General features: G+C 37.8%; 1 protein-coding gene across 7 annotated transcripts in view; it reads right to left on the bottom strand.

The window, feature by feature from the left end:
- Window positions 1-8,770: 8,770 nt before the first annotated feature.
- Window positions 8,771-25,234, bottom strand: part of ZC3H6 (zinc finger CCCH-type containing 6) — a 78,376-nt gene continuing 61,912 nt past the window's right edge. For all 7 annotated transcript variants that reach the window (XM_006065954.4, XM_006065953.4, XM_025260569.3 and 4 more), the window contains 5 exons: window positions 21,422-21,531; window positions 20,095-20,345; window positions 19,294-19,784; window positions 18,739-18,972; window positions 8,771-15,798 (listed from right to left, as the gene is read on the bottom strand). In XM_006065954.4, coding sequence (XP_006066016.2) covers window positions 14,324-15,798; window positions 18,739-18,972; window positions 19,294-19,784; window positions 20,095-20,345; window positions 21,422-21,531 — 2,561 coding nt within the window. In that variant the 3' untranslated portion in view covers window positions 8,771-14,323. The remainder of the gene's footprint in view (window positions 15,799-18,738; window positions 18,973-19,293; window positions 19,785-20,094; window positions 20,346-21,421; window positions 21,532-25,234) is intronic.

Genomic DNA, 25,234 nt, shown 5'->3' on the forward strand with positions numbered 1-25,234 from the left:
ATCTACAAAGAACTTAAACAACTCAGCATAAAAAAAAATTAAAATGGACAGAGGACCTGAACAGACATTTTTCCAAAGACATATAGATGGCCAACAAGCACATGAAAAGATGCTCAATATCACTAATTGTCAGGCAAATTCAACTCAAAACCACAAGGATATATATCACCTCACACTTGTCAAATGGCTATTATCAAAAAAAAAAAACAAAAACAAATAAGTGTTGGTGAGGATGTGGTGAAAAGGGAACATTCATGCACTGTCGGTGGGAAGGAAAGCTGGTACAGCCACTATGGAAAACAATATAGAGGTTCTTCAAAACATTAAAAATAGAACTAGCAAATGTCCAGCAATTACACTTCTGGGTATTTTTCCAAAGAAAACGAAAACACTAATTTGAAAAGCTATATGCAGCCCTATGTTCACTGCAGTACTACTTACAATAGGCAAGATATGGAAGCAACCTAAGTGTCTATTAACAGATGAATGGATAAATATACATACACAATGGAGTATTACTCAGTCATAAAAAAGAATGAAATCTTACCATTTGCAACACAGAGGGCATTATGCTAAGGGATAGAAGTCAGATAGAGAAAGACAAACACATACAATTTCATTTATACATGGGGTTTAAAAAACAAGACAAATAAACCAAACAAAACAGGAACAGACTCTCATAGTTATGGAGAACAGATGGGTGAGAACCGGAGGGAAGGGGTGAGGAGATAAGTAAACCAGGTGAGGGGATCAAGAGGTGTAGATTTCAATTGTAAAATAAATAAACCACCGAGATTTAATGTGCATGATAAGGGATATAGTCAGGAATACTGTGATGACTTTGTACGGTGACAGGTGGACACTAGCCTTACCATGCTAATCATTTTTTAATGTAGAAAGAAATCGAATCACTACACTGTACATCTGAAACTAATACAATATTGTAAATCAATTATACTTCAATTAAAAAGATTAGTTTGCAGTATATAGGACTTGTGTAAAAATAGATTCATACAGTAGGTGTTCTTTTTCCCCCTCAGGATTCCTTCATTCAGTGTAACTTATTTTGAGATATCCATAATACTATGTATATCATAATTCATTCTTTTTCATTGCCTAGTAGTATTTCATGGAGAAGGCAATGGCACCCCACCCCAGTACTTTTGCCTAGAAAATCCCATGGACAGAGAAGCCTGGTGGGCTGCAGTCCATGGGGTCGCTAGAGTTGGACACGACTGAGCGACTTCACTTTCACTTTTCACTTTCATGCAATGGAGAAGGAAATGGCAACCCACCCCAGTGTTCTTGCCTGGAGAATCCCAGGGATGGGGGAGCCTGGTGGGCTGCAGTCCATGGGGTCGCTAAGAGTCGGACACGACTGAGCGACTTCACTTTCACTTTTCACTTTCATGCACTGGAGAAGGAAATGGCAACCCACTCCAGTGTTGTTGCCTGGAGAATCCCAGGGACGGGGGAGCCTGGTGGGCTACCGTCTATGGGCTCGCACAGAGTCGGACACGACTGAAGCGACTTAGCAGCAGCAATAGTATTTCATTATATGGATATAGGACAATTTTTTTATCCACTCACCTGTTGATGGACATTTGTATTGCTTACAGTTTGGAGCTGTAACAGATAAACCTTCTATGTTTTCATTCCTTCAGGAAAATTTCTAATAGTGGAATGGTTGGATAGTAGTATAAGTGAACGTTTAACTTTTACGGAAACTGCAGAAGTTTATTTAGGTCACTTCTCTCATTCCTGATACTGGTCATTTGTCTTCACTCTTCTTTCCCTGATAAGTCTATATAGAGATTTATCAATTTTATCTTTTTATATAACCAGTTTTTGATTTAGCTTTGTCTAAGATTTATTCTCTATTTCATGAATTCCTTCTTTTTGATATTTCTTCTGTTTCAATTTTCTCTTCTTTTTCAAGTTTATGAATGTCAATGGTAAGGTCATTATTTTGTGGCAATATTTTCTAATATAGGCTTTTACTGCTGTAGATTTCTAAGCTCTATTTTTGCTTCTTCCCACCAATTTTTTTTTCCTTTCTCATTATACAATCTAATTTTCTTTTACAATTATTTGCTGACTCATGGGTTATTTGGAACTGTACTTACTTAGTTTCAAAATATTTGTGTGGGGGGGGGGTGGAATTTCCAAAGATTTTCTGTTTTGATTTCTGATTTAATTCCTTTGCAGTCAAGAAGCATACTTTGTAGTTCATAATCCTTTTAAATTTATTGAGCCTTGTGTTGTGGTCTGGATTACAGCCTATCATGACAAATGTTCTACGTACACTAGAAAAGGAAGTACATTATTCTATTGTTAGTTGGAGTGTTCTATAAAAATCAGTTAGGTCAAGTTGACTGACACTGTTGCTCAAGTCTTTCATGTCCTTAGATTTTCCTTCTACTTGTTCTATCAATTTTTAAAATAGGATATTGAAATTTGCAACTGTATTTGTGAATTTTCTATGTTACAGTTCTATCAGAGTTGCTTCATTTATTTTTAAAGGTGTGAAAACATTTATATCACTTTGATGAATTAAATCTTTCATCATTAATAAAGCAATCTCTTCATTCCTGGCAATATTATTTGGTCTAAAATTTACTTTGGTTTTTAAAATATTTCCTAAGCCTTTACTTATGAACTTGTGGGATACAATTTTGATAATTTTTTTAAATATCTTTGTCTCTACAAATTCTTATATCTGTGTCAGTTCTCAACTGCTTTCAATAGATTCATTTGCCTCCTGACTGTGAGCAATATTTCCTGACTCTTCGCGTGCCTGGTGACTTTTTACTGTGTGCCAGACACTTGTCTTGTTGGGTTGCTGGCTATTTCTGTGTTCCTATAAATATTCTTGAATTGGTTCTGGGAGACAGTTACTTGGAAACAGTTTCCTATTTTCTGTCTTGCTTTTAAGATTTGTTAAGTGGGATGAGAGTAGGGTTCAGTCTAAGGTGAAATAGTTCCTTCTGAGGCAAGACTCTTCTGTGTACTCTGTCCAACACTTTGTGAATCATGAGGTTTTCCATTCTGTCTGGTGAGAACAGGTGCTTCTCTTGGCCCTGTACTAGCCCGAGGCACAATTATCTCCAATCTTTTCAGCTCCTGGTAGTTTCCTCACAGATATACATTCATCAGTACTCCCTGAAACCGCTGCAGATCCCCCAAAGTTTTGTGCAGCTTTCTCCTCTCTGGTACTCTATTCTGCAAAATCCTTTGGTTTCCCAGGTCTTTCAGCTTATTCTCATTTAAGGAAATTGCCAGACTCTTCCTGGGCACTTCCTGTTTCTTTGCATGTCTGGTAATTGTGATTGGATGCCAGTCATTGTGACTTTTAACTTGAATATGTGTTGGGGGGTTTAATATCCCTGTAAGTATTCTTGAAGTCTGGGATGCAGTTAATTTATCTATAAACAGTCTGGTCCTTTCAAGTCTTAATTTTAAGCCTTTTTTTTTTTTTTTTTTTTTTTTTGGATAGGATCAATGCTGTGTTTCTTCTAGAATTTATTTGCCTCACTACTGAAGCAGTGTTTTTCTGAATGCCTTTTCCAATATCACTTTGCTTACATGATTTATCCATTCTGGATGATGGCAAGAAACCTCTGTTTAAGCTCTGGGGAATGTCTCCTCTAATCCTTTTCATGACCCCAGGAAAGTTTTCTCATACACATGTGTTGATGAGTACATAGCTGAAGACGTGTGGCTTTCTGAGCTTTCTCTCTGTGTATCTCTCATCTTCTCATTCTCCACCCTACAGACTAGAGCTCCCTTGTGTTCCCTGGACTCCCAACTAGGTCTTCTCATGCTGAGACTGCTGGCTTCTCCCTGGATTCCCCCTCAGCTTACCACAGCTTGGAAACTCTCCAGGAATTAAGCTGGCTTAGTCAAGGGCTCATCTTTTTTTTTTTTTTCTGTTAAGAATTGTTGCCCTAGAGTGGGACAAATTGAGAGAGTAGCATTGACATATATACACTTCAGTTCAGTTCAGTTCAGTTCAGTTGCTCAGTCATGTCCGACTCTTTGCGACCCCATGAATCCCAGCACACCAGGCCTCCCTGTCCATCACCAACTCCCGGAGTTCACTCAAACTCATGTCCATCGAGTCGGAGATGCCATCCAGCCATCTCATCCTCTGTCATCCCCTTCTCCTCCTGCCCCCAATCCCTCCCAGCTCATCAGAGTCTTTTCCAATGAGTCAACTCTTTTCATGAGGTGGCCAAAGTATTGGAGTTTCAGCTTTATCATCAGTCCTTCCAATGAACTCCCAGGACTGATCTCCCTTAGAACGGACTGGTTGGATCTCCTTGCGGTCCAAAGGACTCTCAAAAGTCTTCTCCAACACCACAGTTCAAAAGCATCAATTCTTCAGCACTCAGCTTTCTTCACAGTCCAACTCTCACATCCATACATGACCACTGGAAAAACCAAAGCCTTGACTAGACGGACCTTTTTTGTGTAAAATAGATAGCTAGTGGGAAGCTGCTGTATAACACAGGTAGCTCAGCCTGGTGTTCTGTGACAACCTAGAGGGATGGGATGGGGTTGGGGGTGCGTCAGAGGCTCAAGATGGAGGGGATATATGTATATTTATGGCTGATTCATGTTGTTGTTCAGCAGAAATTAACACAATATTGTAAAGTGATTGTGCTTTGCTTAGTTGCTCACTCATGTCCGACTCTTTGTGACCCCATGGACTATAGCCTGCCAGGCTCCTCTGTCCATAGGGATTCCCCAGGCAAGAATACTGGAGTGGGTTACCATTCTCTTCTCCAGGGGATCTTTCTAAAACCCAAGGATTGAACCCAGGTCTCCTGCATTGCAGGTGGATTCTTTACCGTCTGAGCCCATAAAGTTATTATCCTCCAATTAAAAAAGAAGAAGAAGAATCATGGTCTTATGCTGCCTGATGTCCAATACCTGAAGACCAATGTTTTATATATTTTGATCAGTCTTGGCCAGCAGAAGTACTTACTCTCTCTTTTTGGACTACCTTCCCTTTGGTTTATGTTCAATTCTCTTTTCTTGGGTAACATTCACTGGACTTTCTCCTTCCAGTTACATTTCTATAAGTAGATTTAATCTGTCTTTGCAGTTTTTATTACCATCCATAAAGTCTTCAAAAATCTGGCTTAGTTTTTCATCTTTTTCCAACTTGTCAGATGAAATGTGATCTCAGAATTCAGTCTCTTAAGAGTTCTTGACCCATGCAACCCTAATGATTACTCCCTTCTTGACACTCTGTTCTCCACTGGCCTCCTTTCTGCAGTTTTCATCTTTGCTGTTTATGACTTTTGACTCCCTTTTGCTTCATTGCACCTGCACTGCTTATCTCTTCCATACTTTTGCCATTTTAACCACTCTGATTGGCAACTTTATTCATGCCTCCTTTTGGCTTCAAATCCTTCAGTGACCTTAACTGCATATGAGATACAGTCCAAAATCCTTTGCAGGACTTACCAGACTTGCCATGAAATATCTATGTTATCTACTCTCCATGCCTCCCAGACAGACAGACACACCATTCCACTTAATTTCCATCTGTGCTCTAGCCTTATGAGACCAGTAAGAAAAAATCACTTGTAGACATCTGAATAGATATTTCTATTTCATACTTCCATGTTTTTGCTCTCACCCTTTCCTCTTCATAAATCCCTGTTCCAATCCATCTAACAAACATATTTATTTTAAAGAAATCAGATTAACTGTATCCTTTTCTATTAGGCATGTTTTTTGAAGATACACAACATTTTAATGGGCTTCCCTGGTGTCTCAGCTGGTAAAGAATCCACATGCAATGCAGGAGACCTGGGCTCGATCCCTGGGTTGGAAGATCCCCTAGAGAAGGGAAAGGCTACCCACTCCAGTATTCTGGCCTGGAGAATTCCATGGACTGTATAGTCCCTGGGGTCACAAAGAGTCGGACATGACGGAGCGATTTCCACTTCACTTCACTTAAACATTTTAATACGGTAGTGTTAAGAATCAAAATGAACTCATAAATGCATAATGAAACAGACATCAACATTTTTAATAAAGACAGGATCAGATTCCACCCTTGCATAGCCCTGACTGCTTGCATCACTCCGATCCTGGCCCTTGTCCCAAAAAACTTTATTTACAAGACTAGGTGGCCACTGTAGCTACCAGTTTCTTTTTGATGATGGCTGCCTTTGCCAAGTGCCAACTGGGCACCCACTAAATGTAGGAGGCATTTCTCTAGCCCAGACACACATTAACAACTGTACTTGCAGCAACAAGCCCCTCTTGTATGTTTCCTTTTCTTTCACCAATTCCTCCCAATTCTCAACAAAATCTGTGAGAAGACATGTTTGACCTCATTCTGGCCTCCTTCTCCACCTTCAGCCTTTCACACCCTGTTCTCTCTTATTCTGATCCAACCACACTACCCTCACTTCACTTCCTCAGATACAGAAGTCCTGCCTCAGGGTCTTTGCACAAACTGTTACCATTCCTTAGAATGTATCTCTTTCTGGCCCACTCAAACATCAGATTTCAGTTTAAAAATCACCTTAAATATGTATATATAATTTATTTATTTGGCTGTCTTGGTGTCAGTTGTGGCATGCAGGATCTTCTGTTGATCCTGATGGGTTTTTCTCTAGTTGTACTGCATGACCCCCAGAGTGTATGGGCTCAGCAGTTGTAGTGCATGGGCTTAGCTGCCCCACAGCATGTGGGATCTTAATTACCCAACCAGGGATCAAACCCACGTTCCCTGCATTGGAAGATGGATTCTTAACCAATGGACCACCAGTTCAGTTCAGTTCAGTCACTCAGTACTGTCTCTTTGGGACCCCGTGGACTGCAGCACCCCAGGCTTCCCCGTCCATCACCAATTCTCGAAGTTTGCTCAAATTCATATCCATCAAGTCAGTGATGCCATTCAACCATCTCATCCTCTGTTATCCCCTTCTCCTGCCTTCAATCTTGCCCAGCATCAGGGTCTTTTCCAGTGAGTCAGTTCTTCACATAACGTGGCCAAAGTATTGGAGTTTCAGCTTCAGTCTCAGTCCTTCCAATGAATATTCAGGACTACTTTCCTTTAGGAATGATTGGTTTCATCTCCTTGCTGTCCAAGGGACTCTCAAGAGTCTTAACACCACAGTTCAAAAGCATCAGTTCTTTGGCATGCAGCTTTCTTTATGGTCTAGCTCTCATATTCACACATGACTACTGGAAAAAACAGAACTTTGACTAGACAGACCTTTGTCAGTAATGTCTCTGCTTTTCAATATACTGTCTAGGTTTGTCATAGCTTTCCAAAGAGCAAGCATCTTTTAATTTCATGGCTACAGTCACCAACTGCAGTAATTTTAGAGCCCAAGAAAATAAAGTCTGTCACTATTTCCATTGTTTCCCCATCTATTTGTCATGAAGTGATGAGACCAGATGCCATGACCTTCGTTTTTTGAATGTTGAATTTTAAGCCACATTTTTCACTGTCCTCTTTCATCAAGAGGCTCTTTAGTTCCTCCTCACTTTTGGCGATAAGGATGGTGTCATCTGTGTATCTGAAGTTATTGATATTTCTCCCAGGAATCTTGATTCCAGTTTGTCCTTCAGGCTCCAATTTGATCTCTGGTTCCTCTGCCTTTTCTTAAACCAGCTTGAACATCAGGAAGTTCACGTATTGCTGAAGCCTGGCTTGGAGAATTTTGAGCATTACTTTACTAGTGTGTGAGATGAGTGCAATTGTGCAGTAGTTTGAGCATTCTTTGGCATTGCCTTTCTTTGGGATTGGAATGAAAACTGACCTTTTCCTGTCCTGTGGCCACTGCTGAGTTTTCCAAATTTGCTGGCATATTGAGTGCAGCACTTTCACAACATCATCTTTTAGAATTTGAAATAGCTCAACTGGAATTCCATCACCCCCACTAGCTTTGTTCGTAGTGATGCTTCCTAAGGCCCACTTGACTTCTCATTCCAGGATGTCTGGCTCTAGGTGAGTGATCACACCATTGTGATTATCTGGGCCGAGAAGATCTTTTTTGTACAGTTCTTCTGTGTATTCTTGCCACCTCTTCTTAATACCCTCTGCTTCTGTTAGGTCCATGCCATTTCTGTCTTTTATTGTGCCCATATTTGCATGAAATGTTTCCTTGGTATCTCTAATTTTCTTGAAGAGATCGCTAGTCTTTCCCATTCTATTGCTTTCCTTTTTTTTTTTTTTTATTTATTTTATTTTTTTTTAATTTTATTTTATTTTTAAAATTTACATAACTGTATTAGTTTTGCCAAATATCAAAATGAATCCATTGCTTTCCTCTATTTCTTTGCGCTGATCACTGAGGAAGGCCTTCTTATCTCCCCATGTTATTCTTGGAACTCTGCATTCAAATGGGTATATCTTTCCTTTTCTCCTTTGCTTTTCGCTTCTCTTCTTTTCACAGCTATTTTGACCCTAAAGAGTTCTTTTTCTACTCTGAGCATTACACTTGCTAGAAATCTCTCAGATTCGGATCTTTTTAACAGAAAATTAATAAGCTAATGTAAGAGACACTTCCTTACATAGAAGAGGACCTTAAATGCTGTTTATCTGTGTGATTAAGTAAAGTACAATCTCTGTGCACTAAGAATAAACTGAAGGATGGCTTACTGCTATGTTTTTTCAGGAAGGCCTGGAGGCTTTCCATCTACAAACTCTCATGAGGACATGGATCCCTGACAGTCCAGCTTTAACTATTGAATATTTATTAATATTAAAGCAAAGCAATGCACTGTGAGACAGATATTATTAGAAATATTTTTATTTAAAGTCAGACAATAGAAAGATGTCACAGAAGAAAACTACAGAAACTTGCAACAACAGAATGCAACTTGGAAAAGTTACTAGTAAATGAGAAGGGGGAAAAAAGATATTCCTGATGTTACCAAGGAATTTGTTAGTCCTGGAGTAGAATAATTTATCAGTTCAGCAAAGTATACCCTTTGCTGGTATCTTTTGAACAGACAATAGATTAATGATTTAGTTAATCTACTAAATTAATAGCTACTGAAATCCTCCAAAGTGAAACAGTCAAGAAAGCATTTCCCCAACATTTGAGATACATGGGGAATTGAAATAATAACTGTAGGAAGTTTTTTTTTTTTTATTAAAAAACACTACTTCATACTGAATAGGTCTAATCTGGATTTCAGCTTACAGATGGTGCTTATAAATCTCATAGAAAAAGGGTGACCAGAAATCTGGACATGGCACCACCCCTTACCAAACACACACTACATCCTAGGACACAAGTGCATCAGTGCCCTTACCATGGGCAAGCACAGCAGCCTAGAAATGACAAAAAGTGAAATGACCTGGGCACTGGAACCCTGGATCGATACTGAGCCCTTTCTGAATCCTTGGTGGGGGAGCAGTGGGTTTAAGATAAGAAACACAAAAATTTGTTTTAAACTTTGGCAAGTAAGTATAGAAATGACTATTTCTCGATTGTCACTTTTAAAGGAAATATTCTACCTCAGGAAAAGATTTTCTCCTATCTTATTTGACTTCTCTCTCAAATATTTGGAGGGCAAATTCCTATAAAATAGAGGTGGACTAAAACCTCTTATCGGTAATAATTATTTGCCACCTTCTCTATTTATTTATTTTTATTTTATTTTATTTTTTAACTTTACAATATTGTATTGGTTTTGCCATATATCAAAATGAATCTGCCACAGGTATACATGTGTTCTCTATTTAAAAAGCATATAAAATGTAGAGTCTATCATTAATGACAAATCCCCAAGACCTTGCTTGTAATGGAAGTTTGGAAATGTGATTAATTTTTTAAAAATTGGGCCTCTTTGTATTTAATTCCTTTACAATAATCTATATATCAGACTCCTGACAAAATAATATTACCTAATGCAAATTTCATCACTCCTCTCAACCTTAACACCCTCACAGAGGTATTAAAATTAGTAGAGTCCTGACTACCCTGGTGGCTCAGACAGTAAAGCGTCTGCCTACAATGCAGGAGACCCGGTTTCAATCCCTGGGTAGGGAAGATCCCCTGGAGAAGACAATGGCACCCCACTCCAGTATTCTTGCCTGGAAAATCCCATGGACAGAGGAACCTGGTAGGCTACAGTCCATGGGGTTGCAAAGAGTTGGACACGACTGAACGACTTCACTTTCACTTTCACTGAGCCAAGGAACAAGGAGCTTGATAATTTACAAGGTTGATTTTTTTTCTAAAATGCTATAACTAGCTCTATAATAACCTTTTTCTCATAAATTTTAAGTTTAAAAAACAAGAGATTCAATGATAAACCAGGCTATAATATATTATTCCAAGAACTCACAGTCATTGGGACAAACAGATTTTTTTTATGCCCACAATGATTTTGCCAACTGTAACAACTGACTGTTGTATTCCAAAGGGTAATGAAGTGTGTTTAAGGACAAAACACAAGACTCAAATTTATTCATGGTGTTAGAATAAAATGCTATTGGAAATTCACTAGGTTAGGCATATCTTCATAATTCTGGTTGAATTTTGAGGAGAATCGGAAGGGGAAAATTAGAGAAACAAAGTTTAAAATGAAAACATGAGACTTTCATATGCAGTTCTTTCAAAGTACAGAAAGAATCCTTCATAGATCTATGGGAATAAATTATTGATCTAGTCAAACTTCCACAATGAAGTAGTAAAATCATCTTGTAAAGCTTGGAGAATTCTTAGAATCATGAATTATTGTAGAAACATGTTAACTCTTAAATAAAAGCTGCCTTAACCCTACGCTCACATTGTTTGGGTGGGTGGTGGGGAGAAGAGACAAGAAAAGAGAAGGCTGGTGCCCTATGTCTAATCAAAGAGGCATAATTAATGACCACACTCTTTCTAATAAAATCCTGGAGTGGCTCTACCACATCTATTCTGACAGATGGAGGCACCTGCAAAATCTAAACTCAGATGGACGTTGGGAAGCAATCAAGAAGCACTTAACAAAACACCTACTGCATGCACAGAACTAGGCTTGTTGCCGGGCGGAAACAGAAGAACAAGCAGACGCATACGGGTTCAGCCTCCAAAAGCATAAATTTTAAGACATACTTTTCATTTCTTATTTTAAAATCAATGTTATGTTGTCATTAACTTAAAGTCCTTTCTTAGGTCTGTATCCTTTTCAAGAAATCCAGGTTAAATTTGGGTTTTGTTACAACTGGTAGGTCCTGCTGATAAATAACATACTCAGAAACGTAACCCCAGCAGTACAGCAATTGGTAACCACTGACGCTGGTTCTGCAAATCACATGAAGTTACTTGGGGGAGAAGGCATTACATAAACACGAAGTCATAACACATAAGTGAGGAAAAGAACTTCAAACACTCAGACACTCTTCGGTTACATTTTGTCAAGGCTTACACCTCCTAAACTAAGCCTTATTTAAACTAAGAAAATTTACTAATGATTACTAAACTTTGAACATAATATTATCAAGTGCTCCCAAACCATTTCTGAAGAGATGATTATAACTCTTCATCCTAGAAATTCCCAGAAGGCCCGATACTGAAGGAGGCAGGGACACTATCGGTGGGCTGCTTGACTGCAGATCAGCCCTCCACGGTACAGCCTTTCACACAGACAGCCTCTGCGAGGCGCAGTCCTCAGCCCAGAAGAGTGAACTCAGGGAGGGAAAGCGTCTCTATCACAAGACTCTGTGCTGTGCAAATGGAAATACATTGACAAGCCCTAACCTCCAGGTCATTGGGAATTTCCAAACTTCAAGATGCCATTAACCAAAGAAAAATGCACCTTTTTCCAACAAGTGATCACTAAGAAAGATCTCAATGTCACATGCTTGCAGAAATACATATTAAGAGGTGGGAGTAAATATCCTCATTGTTTCTAAAAGCCAACAGCCCCCCACTGACTGAGGTGGCCACTTCACCCACACCACACATGCTATGATTTAAGCAAACATGTGAGTCACAGAACACGAAGTCATAACACGTAAGTGAGGAAAACACAACAGAGACCATCACAGGATTTTCACCTTCTGTCAATATCCAACCTGTCTAAAGTGAGCATATATGTCAGACCCTGAATAGACACTACAAGCCCAAAGAGCTCTAAAGTAGAAAAAGTCCTGTGACTTACTGATACACAAAATGTTCAAGGAAATTGCTAACTTGATGGGTTAATACTCCCTGAAACAACTTCTCAGGCAATTCTACTGTGTCTTACTATCATCTGAAACTTCACAGAATTGATGAACCACACAAACCACATTATATTATTTTTGAATCTGTACAACTTAATGTAAACCCAGTGGGAATGTAATGATTATGTGTATGAAAGTCATAAATCAATTTTATATTTACAAATATTTTAAAATAATAATTCATTCACTCCTTACATCAAATCTGTGAAGTCAAAATCATACCCATTTCACAGATAACAAACTAGACGCTGAGATAAAACACCTATAAATCAGTTCAGATAAAGAATATGAATTCCCTGTCATAAACCTCTAACCCTCATAAGTTCTTTCCTCCCTCTCTCTCTTCTAATTAATTCAGCAAGTAGCTTATATGAACATTCATAAAGGATTTTTTTACTAATCAATTATCCTTCGACTTGCTTCCAAAGGACAGCAAGTCAGAAAATACTTTCTATAATAGCTGTAAATTTCAGTTTTTAACCATAAAATGTTATCCAGAATCATTTTAGGCAACAACGTAACCAAAGTAAAAATAGTAGGAACTCACATTCCCTTGAACAACTGTCCTTCCACTTAGAACACAATGAACTTCTGAGGTAGACAGGCATTGTTCTTGTTCACTTAACTGCAACCTCATTTCAGCATGGAATCAGAGCAAAAAAAGCAAAAAGTGAAGATGGGAATAGGAAAGATATACATTAGTATTAAGCCATGTGCTGAGCTTTAGGTTCCCACACAAAAATTTGGCTGTATATTTTAAAAATCACTTCTCAAGAGCTGATTTCCTCTACTTCCATTACCTTTTACAATGAAACGCTCCTTTTAAATTACTTACTGGAGTTGTTACTAGCAAACACTGTCAGATACCTCTAGTTGAAGATATTAATATATACACTTAGCCTGAGACTTAAGTGTAATTCTTAGTTTTAGTTATAAATAATATATGTATAAAGTAAGTAGGGTTGCCATTATTTATATACTGCAATAAATATACAAGAATGAATGCAAATTATTTTTCATAAAAGTACAATTTCAAATCCATTGAGGTGGTTTCCAAACTATGAGGACATTAAATACATTAAAACACCAAGCAGTCTCCTCTGTTATAGAATGCCAGTCAGGTGAGATCTGAAAGAGTCTTTATTGATAGCCATATACAGTTGACTATACCATCTCTGTGTTTTCTCGCTATTTAAGAAAAAATATAGAACCTGCACACTTAAAACATTATCAATGCAATAAATCACTACAGACACAGTGGATCTTTTAAAATTTTGTTTAAAACTGCCAAAGTCATGATGAATACAATTATTGCAGCTACACAATTTGAAAAAGTAATATAAATTATGCTGCTAAAGACAAAGACATCAAAATGCATAAACATCATAACAGCAATAACTCATAACTATTATTATGAAAAATTAAATTTAAAAAGTTATGTTAGAGAATTTGGAAATTTTTTACTTTAGCAAAACATTCTATTTATATATCTCCAACTTCTATGATACAGTATACCATAAAATACATTTAAAAGATATGACATTCAAATGCTTCATTTACACAAATAATATTGCCAGTAATAATAAAAGTGATGCCCTTAAACATGAACTGCTCTGCTAATATTAGATTAAAAAAATGTTTTCTTTACTTCACTTTACATTTTAGCTAGCAGTTAGCATTACATATTAGTCAGTTCTGTTTGACAAATTTGAGAGGATCCTAGTCAAAATACTGTTTCTGAAAAGTAATGTACATTATATTGCTTGAAACTAACAACCATATAAAAGTGGTGATCATTTATCTAAACACTGATTATGAAAGACAAGTGGCATATATTCAGGCAAAGTGTTGAGTTCATGATGGTTTATTTACAATAAAAGTACTTTTACTGAAACTAACATGATATATAGGTTTCTATGTCAACGACTACAGTCTCTTAAAATTATAAAAATACTATATAAAATACCACAGGCTTTGGAGGATATAACTTCGTGTGGTTCTGATACTAGCAGCTGAAAAGTGTTTATAATTTAAAAATAAATAAACTATAGAGGTAAAACAGTTACAAAACAGCAGGGGACTGCCAACAGTCAGGAGAGAGAAAAGAACTGCTTGTTTATACAACAGCTAACAAAATGGTGAAGCTGTTGGGTCAAAAGTTTTGAAAACCTCCTTCAGAGATTTGTCATCTGTTTCTTTGCTGGGAGCATCACCGGGGGTGGGGCTCACCTGTCCCAGGTGTTTTGACTGCCTGGCATCGCTGTACTGGGGTCTAATTAAGCCTGTTAATGCCTGGATTGGAAGGCTGTGCACTGCCGGGACTTGAACGGTACCGGAACTCGGGCGAATGTCCGTCTGTGGGTCAGCTGGGCGGTCAACAGGGACGTCCACATTTGGAGCCATTTTCTGTGGTAGGATTGATTCTCCAGGAGGAGGCTCATTTTTGTCACTACATTTTAAACTCCCGCCTTTTTTCTGGTTCTCTGCATTTTCTGCTGCTAGCTCTGATGTAGAGGAGGAACCTTGCTCCCTGGGGTCATACAAACTAATACCGCTAAGGACTGAACCCGGAGTGCCCAGGGGAAGGCCAGTTGAAGATGAGAGTTTGGGGGCATATGGAGGTAAAACCCCAGGACCAGAACTGCTAGGTACTGCCCCTGAGGGCTGTGATGACCCCAGGTTTGACCTGGTCCCTAAAGGAGGGGCAGTCTTAGACATATGGGGGTCCTTCATAACTGCTTGATGAGGCTCTGTATTGTGCAGTCTGTGAAGTCTAGGATCAAAATTTTTTTGCAGCCTAGGATCTCCTAATTTACTTCCTGAACTATGTGAGTCTCCAAATTGGTCTGGGTAGCCTTCTCTGTTTGCTGTGTTCATTTTGGCTTTGGCTGCTAGTTTTCTATCAGTGGGCACGGTGTCTTGACGAAGATCACTTTTTGTATTCCACAACCTACTGAGCCTCTGGTCAGCTATAAGAGGGGGCAGAGGTAAATTGATTGAAGAGACTGGATCAGGTTTAGGTAAAGGAACTGGTAGTAAGTCTTCTGGAGCCCACACGATGTGTTTGGCAAAGTTGGGTTTGGTTAGGGTAATATCCATTTTAATGTGACTAAACTGTCTCAGTTGTGACCTTGGGTCCTGCAGCATCACACCAGGGGAAGAATCCAGAGGTATTAAGAAAGCCTTTTCTCTCAGTTCTCTTTCTGTATCTTCATCATCATCATCTCCTCTTTTGTGTCTAATGTTAGGGCCAGTGTTGCCATGATGTGAATCAAACTTGGCTCCACCAGCAGAAGAACTGCCATGACCGCTTCCATTCCCTCTTAATTTCCTGGGATCCCAGGCAAGTCTGAGATCCAGTGGGGCAGACTCAGAAGATTTTCTAATGTCTTGCCTTGAGATAGTCCTGAGTCTAGGGTCGACGACCTGGTTTCCTTTATTCTTCTCTCTAGCAAGTCTCGGGTCAGTAGGAGTGCCAAGCTCTGTGGAAGGCTGCTGCTGACTCCTCAAAGTCTCTGTTTGTTTCTGTAACGTTCTCAGTATTGACTTGACGCTGCTCCCTTCTTCCTCTTCACTACTGGAGTACCAGTTAACAGTTTCATCTAAATGCAGACAAAAACTATTGTAAAGAGTGAAGCATTCATATTTGGCTTTAATTAAGATTAAAAAACACATAGACTATTTCTGAAATAAGGGTAGTCTAACTTCAAGACAATGCATCATTGAAATGACAGTTTCAACACCGGAACAAGATGTGATATAACAACTAACAATTCAGTCACTGTACTCGATAAAGAAAGAAGTGTGGCATCAGAACATGTAAAATGTCCTTCCAGTCAGAGAAGACTCTGGACCTTTCATTCCAGCTGGCCAAAGGGAACTCAGAAAGGTGTGGGAAGACAGGGGTGAGGGAGAAGGGAAAACACTCTAAAAGAGAAATACCAAAATGTGTTGCTGCTGCTGCTGCTGCTTAGTCACTTCAGTCGTGTCCGACTCTGTGCGACCCCATAGACGGCAGCCCACCAGGCTCCCCCGTCCCTGGGATTCTCCAGGCAAGAACACTGGAGTGGGTTGCCATTTCCTTCTCCAATGCAGGAAAGTGAAAAGTGAAAGTAAAGACGCTCAGTCGTATCCAACTCTTAGCGACCCCATGGACTGCAACCTACCAGGCTCCTCCGTCCATGGGATTTTCCAGGCAAGAGTACTGGAGTGGGGTGCCATTGCCTTATCCAGATAATGGCTCTCTTTAATTCAAAGTGAAAGTGAAAGTGAAGTCACTCAGTCGTGTCCGACTCTTTAAGACCCCATGGACTGTAGCCTACCAGGCTCCTCCATCCATGGAATTTTCCAGGCAAGAATACTGGAGTGGGTTGCCAATTCCTTCTCCAGGGGATCTTCCCGACCCAGGGATCAAACCCAGGTCTCCCCCATTGCAGGCAGATGCCTTACCATCTGAGCCACCAGGGAAGCCCTCTTTAATTCAAGCAACCCCTTAAATTTCATACCTCTGGATTTATCAGATAACAAGGGAGAGCTATTTAAAAAAAAAAAAAATCCTGGATAGAAAACAAAACGCTAACAATGATGGTTAGGAAAGCAAAGGGAACTGAGCATATATGGGCCCCAGGCTTTTCTCTCATATATTTTTAAATGTTTGACCTTGTGAATATATTACTCAAACACTAAATTAAAAGCAAAAAATGCAACTAACACCATAAAATTTACATACTTTAACTTTATAAGAACTTTGGGCCTTACTCTTAAAGCCTATGTAAATTCAGCGTGAGCCATAATGTTAAGAAGCTTAACCATCACAGGTCTTCCCTCTAGTAGAGAAGGAAATAAAAACTGATGCCTCAGGAGGGTGGGTCTCCTTCCTCTCCATTAAAACATACATAGATTATCTCTGAATTAGCTATGTACATGTATATATGTACACACACACACTTATGTATATCATAGAACATCTTGAATCAATAGAGTAGCATATATATTCTCACTTTTATCTCACTGCTCACCAATGCATTTCTGTCGCATGGAAATTTAGCATTACACAGTTAGTTTGAACAGAAGAATGCTACAGAACAAGCACACATTTAGGGGAGGATGTGCCTTTAAAATAGTATACACTATATCACAATGGCAAAAACTTTAATTCATACCTCAGTGTCTGAAAAAAACTACTTCTAGACACTGGATCTCTCTTTTTTTTCTCTGACCTCCAGGAAGTCTAGAGCTAGACCTGTGGTTCACTTTCAACTGTTGTAGTTATTCTAAACATTTCTGTGTAGGAGTTTCACTCCTCATAGAATTTGGTACTTAATCCAGATCCAATCCAAATAGGTAAGATGCTATTTAATTTTCACTTTCATATAAACATATTTTATAAACAGTCTTAAATTCTTTTTGGAATAAGAATGAATATGGAGCAGAAAGAAAGTAGAACAGCAGAGAAGTCAGTGGAAAGCAGGTATTAGAAAATGATTAAAAGGTTCCTATCAGCTTTTTATCAAAGGACAAATAAATTCACAAAGGCAATAAAATTTGTAAGAATGAACACAAACACAAAAAAAATCTGTTTAAGATCTTTTCTGATTCCGAGAAAACAAGCCTTATAAAACATTACCAATTTTATAGTATTATATATAAAATTTTATGTCATTTAGAAAAGTTTTAATTTTTTTCTTTATGAAAATATAAGACTTTGTTACATTTTAAAGAAAGATTCACATTAAAATGATTATTTCTCAAAATTAGCACCTAAAGGAGTAAATATAAATTATACAGGAAATTAACTTATTAGAAATTCCTCATTTCCCTGTCATGTTAAATAAATGAAGGTTTAATACTATGTTTGCAAATGTAACAATGTTTATATAACTTGTGACTACTAGCGTTATCCAGTTTTACATAGTTATTCATAGATTTCATGTTTTGCTCATCTTTGGCCATGCCTCACAGCATGTGAACTTCCCTGACCCCTGCAGCAGAAGCATGGATTCTTAACCACTGGAACAAGGGAAGCCCTTAATTTCATGTTTAAGAGTGGCCAAACATATCAATTTTTTAACTCATAATAACAACTGGTTGATTTCAAGTTTTCTCCCCTTAACTGAATTAACTAATTGCTGTAGACTTATCAGTATCAAAAATACTAAGGGAAACTTAAAATATAATCTTTTATATTAAAAATAATATCCTTTAATAGTATAGCAGAACCTGAAGGAAACAGCCTCTGCCCATAAAAATCTAATAACCAAATAATTTTGAACTTGAGTTACAAGTTAAAATTCTTAAACTCAAGGCTATCCTGTTTCTGTTCTATTTCTCTTCAAAAGCAAAGCTTAATAACAAGTGTGCTTCCAAGACCTCACAGTCCAGTCTGATTTATTGCTTCAAATCAAACCCATTGCAATTAATTACTAATGCATCAGTGGCACTGGAAATGACAATCAATCCCAAGAAGATAGTAGCTGTAAGGTAGCTGGAAATAGAATATGTAGATCCAAATAGATATGATGCTATCGTGACACCTGACGCACCTTCTTCCTTGCTTGGTGCCCTCTGAGGCTGGGTGCTGCTTGGCTCTTCATCTTCTTGGTATTTCTGAGTAAGTCTAACAAAAAGAGCTCTCTGGACAGCAGGGAGGAGACCCAGTGCAGGCAGGGCACCATGGCCTGCCACCTTACTGCTGCTGTCGGACCCACTACCACGGTTAGGTGAGTCTGGAACAACTGGAGCCTGGTGCTGGGCAAAGTCACCGTGCCACACGCCGTCTATATACACAGCACAAAAAGACACAAGACACTGATTGAGTGCAAAACTCCAGGAGGCAAGTACCGCTGAGCCTTGTAAGAAACTGATTTACAACAATATCACATTTGATTATTGGATTATCATGTAACAGTAAGCACTGTTTAAAGTTATCTCAACGTCTACTGTTACAAATATTTGGTTAAATTGAAAACACATTTTAATATTTCAATTTCATCATATTTTCCTTTATTTAAAACACACATGCCTTTCTTGTTGCTAAAGAAACATAGGACTCCAGATATTTTAAGTTAGAAATGAGTTATTTAGAAAGGTAAACTTACCACCAGAGTGACTGGGTGGCTGAAAATTATGGACAGCATGCTGTGAATAGTAATGATCATAAAACTCAGCGGGATTTTGTAAGGACTCATAGCTGGTACTGAGCTGCCTTTCACCAAGTGGGTGCGATGAGCCTGGAGAGCAGTGATTCTCTCTAGGTACTTTCATCACGTGTTCTGGAAAGCCCGGGCAGTGGTAAGCACCACTCATATTTGGTGGTGTCAAAGGCGTATCCGGTTGACCAAGTACTCCGGCTTGACCGTGAGGGCCCACAGTTCCTGGGGGGCCAGGCAGCAAAGGTGGGCTCTGTGGCACTGGTAGGCCAGGACAGTGTCCGGGGGAGCCTGGGTGGATCACAGGACTGCTGTGTCCCTGAGACATGTTAGGGCCAGGACCTGGACTGGACCCAGAACTATAGACATGTTGAGGATGTGGGCTGCTTTCCTGAAATTGTGGTCCTGGTGGTGAGGCACTGTTATAAAATGCTGGTGGCCTGTGGACAAAAAAATAATATTTCTTAGTTCAAAGAACAGAAGCAAATAAGAGCATTACATCTCTAAATAGATATTGGACCTTTGCTGACAAAGGTCTGCCTAGTCAAGGCTATGGTTTTTCCAGTGGTCATGTATTGATGTGAGAGTTGGACCATAAAGCAAGCTTAGTGCTGAAGAACTGATTTTTTTGAACTGTGGTGTTGGAGAAGACTCTTGAGAGTCCCTTGAACAGCAAGGAGATCAAACCAATCAATCCTAAAGGCGATCAACCGTGAATATTCATTGGAAGGAATGACAAATTTAACTTACTTCTTTCCAATTTTATGTGCTAAATCCACAGTAGGTTTTACAACTATTTCAAAAAGAGATGGAATTTTCTTGAAATCATCAGAGAGATCTGTCTGAAAACCATCTTCAGGATCAGAAAAGGGAAAATGCTCCAGTGGGGTTGGCAGAAGTCCAACTCCTGGAGGTGGTTTGGGAAGAGGAGTTATGCCATGCTTTCTAAGTTCTTCTAATTCTCTTTCGTCTTCATTTGCAGCTTCTTCAGTATTCAACACCTAAAGATAATTGGCCAAGATTTACTATTTCCAAACAAGCTTTCTTCCTTGCATTTAAAACTGAGAAGACTTGAATAAACTAGTTTTGTTAACAGAAAAATATAGTATTAAAGTTGAAATAGATCAGAGATAGTGAACTACTTTTTTATAAAGAATATGAGGTTCAAAGAGGTAAAGGATATTTCTCAAAGTAAATTAGCTTTTTTAGAGATCACATTTTGTCGTTACCAAAGGCAGAGGAACGGGATGACGGTACTAAAAAGGTACAAACTTCGAGTTATAAGATAAGTAAGTACTAGGGATGTGAGGCAGAACACGGTGAGTATAATTAACAGCGCTGTGCCATTATACACGAAATCTGTTGAGGGTGTTAAGTCCTAACACCCTTCTCAACATGGAAAAAAATCTTTTCTTTTTCTTTAATTTCGTATTTCTTTGAGATAATGGATGTTTGCTAAGCTTGCAATAATTTCATGATGTATGTAAGTTGAATCATTATGTTGTACACCTTAAATTTATACAGTGTTGTATACCAATTATATCTAAATAAAATTGGAAAGTAAACGACATTTGAACAAGAGCTCAACCAAGAAAAATAAAATTTATGATGGACTGGTTGAAAAAATTTGTGGTGGACTGTTTTTTAATGGCAGAACAATGATAAGAACAAAAGATTTTTTTTTAAGGTTAAGGCAATTATATTATTTGCTATCATTAATAAGTAAAGAACTGTAATAGGTGCCACTAACTGAGCTTTTACTCTTTACTAGGAGTGGTACAAAGTGTTTCATGTACATCACAATTGAATCTTATAAGAACAAAATATTCTTAATTCTTAGTCCAATATTCCTGCTTTTCTAACACACTACATTAACAGAATAAAACATAAAATAGTAAGTCCTTGCTTTCTCAGCAAGAAAGTGAAGTTGCTCAGTCCTGTCTGACTCTGTGCGACCCCATGGATTGTACCCTGCCAGACTCCTCTGTCCATGGGATTCTCCAGGCATAAAATATGACTTATAAAACATGATGAAAGTCTAATGAATCTGTAATCAAGGTGCAAAAATATTACTCACTTTGTCCAAAAGTTTCTTTGTTTCTTTAGTCAGATCATCATGTGAAAATTTACAGTTGTCTCCTTGGTAACATTTTGCTCCACTATGATAGAACTTACATGGAAATTCATGTAAATAAAAATATTAAGGAACAGACCAAGTAAAATCAAACTCTCATATTTTAAAACAAAAAATACAACTGTGAAATCAATATAACTTTATTACCATATATTGTACTAAATTTTCAACAGTCACAGATTATTTAATTTTTAATTTTAAGATTAAATATTTTAAGTATGCTGTCGCAGAACATTCAAAAATTTTGTCTCTTCTACTCTATTAGAACTAGAAAACAATTTTTTAAGAGCTTAATTTTTTTGTTTTAAAAACTTGACTGTACAAACTGTATTATTTTTTCTGTCAGTGATAGATATTTATGTCTTCTATAATAGTAGAGTTAGTAATGTGGGTAATTAACACAGACTTCCTTAAAAAGAGCTCTCGATCAAGATTTACAAATCATCTCCCAAATTACCATGGTAAATAAATTACGTCTAAAATTTAGTGCAAATTCTAGCTGTTTTCACCACTGATCAAGAGAGTCATGTTAAGGTTTCAATAGTTTGTTGACAGTACCATGCTAGGAAAATGTTACATATAAATAGAGCTTGGATAGTTAGCTAACTCCACTAATACTTCTTCTAAAATGTCACTCATTTACTTACACTCATGTTTGCTGCACTGGGCCTTTACTGTGGTGTGCAGGCTCTCTCCAGCTGTGACTGGGGCTGCCCTCTAGCTGTGGGGCACCGGCTTCCCACTGCACTGGCTTCTCCTGTTGCTGAGCACGGGCTCTAGGGTGTGCAGGCTTAGGCAGTAGCAAAGCATGGGGCGCGGTGGTTTTGGCATACTGGCTTAGCTGCCCCACAGCATGTGGAATCTTCCTGGACCAGGGATTGAACCTGTGTCCCCTGCCTTGGCTGGTGGATTCTTTTTTGTTAGTTACACCAATTTTTTTTTTTAATTGGAGGATAATTGGTTTACAGAATTGTGTCAGTTTCTGCCATACATGAACATGAATCAGCCATAGGTATACATTATGTCCGCTCCCTCTTGAACCTCTCTCCCACCTCCCTCCCCATCCCACCCCTCTTGGTTGTCACAGAGCACCAGGTTTGAACTTCCTGTGTTCACACAGCAAATTCCCACTGGCTATCTATTTTACATGTCATAATGTATATGTTTCTGTGTTACTCTTTCAATTTGTCCCTCCCTCTCCTTCCCCTGCTGTGTTTACAAGTCTGTTCTCTATGTCTGTGTCTCCATTGCCTTGTAAACAGGTTCATCAGTACCATCTTTCTAGATTCCATATATATTTGTTTTTCTCTTTCTGATTTACTTTACTCTGTATTCATCCACCTCATTAGAACTGACTCAAATGAGTTCCTTTTTATGGCTGAGTAAAACTCCACTGTGTATATGTACCACAATTTCTTTATCCATTCATCTGTCAGTGGACATCTAGGTTGCCTTCATGCCCTAGCTATTGTAAGTAGAGCTGCAATGGACACTGAGCTTTCTTCAATAACCATTTTTTAAAAATTGAAGTATAGTTAATTTACAATGTCATGTAAGTTTCAGGTATACAGCAAAGTGATTCAGTTATAAATATGTATATATATATATCTACTCTCAAGAAAACAATTTTTAAAGTAAAAATGGCTATAGCTATTTATAATGGCTATGGTATAATTTAATTATGTAAACTCTGTTACTTTCCACAATAAAACAAAATACTGAACAAATAAATTTTGAGCAAATGTTTATATCTATGAAGAAAATAAAGGGGTCTGATATGTCATGTTAAAGTTAAATATCCCAACAATCAAAACCACAGGCTAATCTTAAAATTTTGGAGACAAAGATCTAAAGAAAATATTAAATCCAGAAGTATAGTGAAAAATATACCATTTCAGCTGGTATATGTTCTGGGAATTTCTGAGTAGTTTCTGGAAATTTATTACTGAAATCACCACACTGATAAGGTCAAGAAATAAAAATCATGTAATTATCTTAGCAGATACAAAAGACAACTGATAAAATTCAAGTTTTTTTAATATTAAAACCTTTTAGTAAAATAAAGATATATATTAGATGTTGTTGTTTATTCTCTAAGTCATGTTTGACTCTTTGCAACCCCATGGACTATAGCCTGCTAAACTCCTCTGTCCATGGAATTTCCCAGGCAAGAATACCGGAGTGGGTTGCCATTTCCTTCCCCAGGAGATCTTCCTGACCCAGGGATCGAACCCGAATCTCCTGCTTGGCAGGCATATTCTTTACTACTGAGACACCTAGGAAGCCGAAGGATTTACATACCTAACTCGATTTTTTAAAAAATCAATCTTAAAATTGTAGCCACAAGCCAAAGCAAAAGGGCATTACCTTTGAAACATGTTTTATGCTTCACAATACCTAGTATTTAACATTTTTTGGAAGTGTAGCCAATACTATTAAAATTGTCATGCCACAGATGGCATGACTATGGAGAAAAATATAAGAATAGATGGAAAGATTTCAGAAACAGTTCAATAAGGTGTCTGGTTTCTAAAGAAATTTTAAAAATCTTAAAAAGAATTGTTTGAATAAGACAAATTTATTATAACATTTTGATACAAAAGGAGTATTTGCCCTTAGTAAGTATCAAACATACTATTACTGAGCAGAATGGTCAGATAGCACAAGGTATAATGGTATAGTACAGAAACAAAATTATGTTCGCTGAAAACTTAGAATATGGGCAGGTGACCTTTTAAATCTGTGAAGAGGAGACAATGAACTAACCATTTGGAAAATAATAAGGTCTTTACCGAAGGAAATGTTTTATATATTTTTTTTTAATTATTTTTAACTGAAGGATAACTGCTATACAAATTGGTTTTCATACATCAACATGAATCATATATATATATGGACCATATACAGTGAAATGCCACATGGGTAGAGGCAGGAATACAATTTAAATGTATCAGAAGTAGGGAAGAATATACAGGGTAGTGCTTACCATTAGGTGGTAAGATTTGACAATACTTGAATTTTATAATTTCCAATAATGATAATTTATTACTTATGAACACAAGTAAATAATTATTAAGTCACAGAATAAATATGTTGCCAATTCCTTCAGAAAGCACAGCCTCTTGAAATACTTATAAATATTATTTAAAGTATGTTTATTTCAGGTTTTTTTTTCCAAAGGGAAGTCATTTCATTTCCCTAAAGAAAAAAACTCAGTTGACCTTCTGAAGTACAAAGCCTGAAGAGATCTGGTTTACATAATGTGCTATTTTAAATTTAAAACCAAACTAGGTCTAACACCATACACAAAAATAAACTCAAAATGGATTAAAGATCTAAACGTAAGACCAGAAACTATAAAACTCCTAGAGGAGAACAGAGGTAAAACACTCTCCGACATACATCACAGCAGGATCCTCTATGACCCACCTTCCAGAATATTGGAAATAAAAGCAAAAATAAACAAATGGGACCTAATTAAACATAAAAGCTTCTGCACAACAAAGGAAACTATAAGCAAGGTGAAAAGACAGCCCTCAGAATGGGAGAAAATAATAGCAAATAAAGCAACTGACAAACAACTAATCTCAAAAATATACAAGCAACTCCTACAGCTCAATTCCAGAAAAATAAATGACTCAATCAAAAAATGGGCCAAAGAACTAAATAGACATTTCTCCAAAGAAGACATACAGATAGCTGACAAACACATGAAAAGATGCTCAACATCACTCATTATCAGAGAAATGCAAATCA

This window comes from Bubalus bubalis, chromosome 12 (assembly GCF_019923935.1).
Source record: "Bubalus bubalis isolate 160015118507 breed Murrah chromosome 12, NDDB_SH_1, whole genome shotgun sequence".
NCBI classification, from domain to species: Eukaryota; Metazoa; Chordata; class Mammalia; order Artiodactyla; family Bovidae; genus Bubalus; species Bubalus bubalis.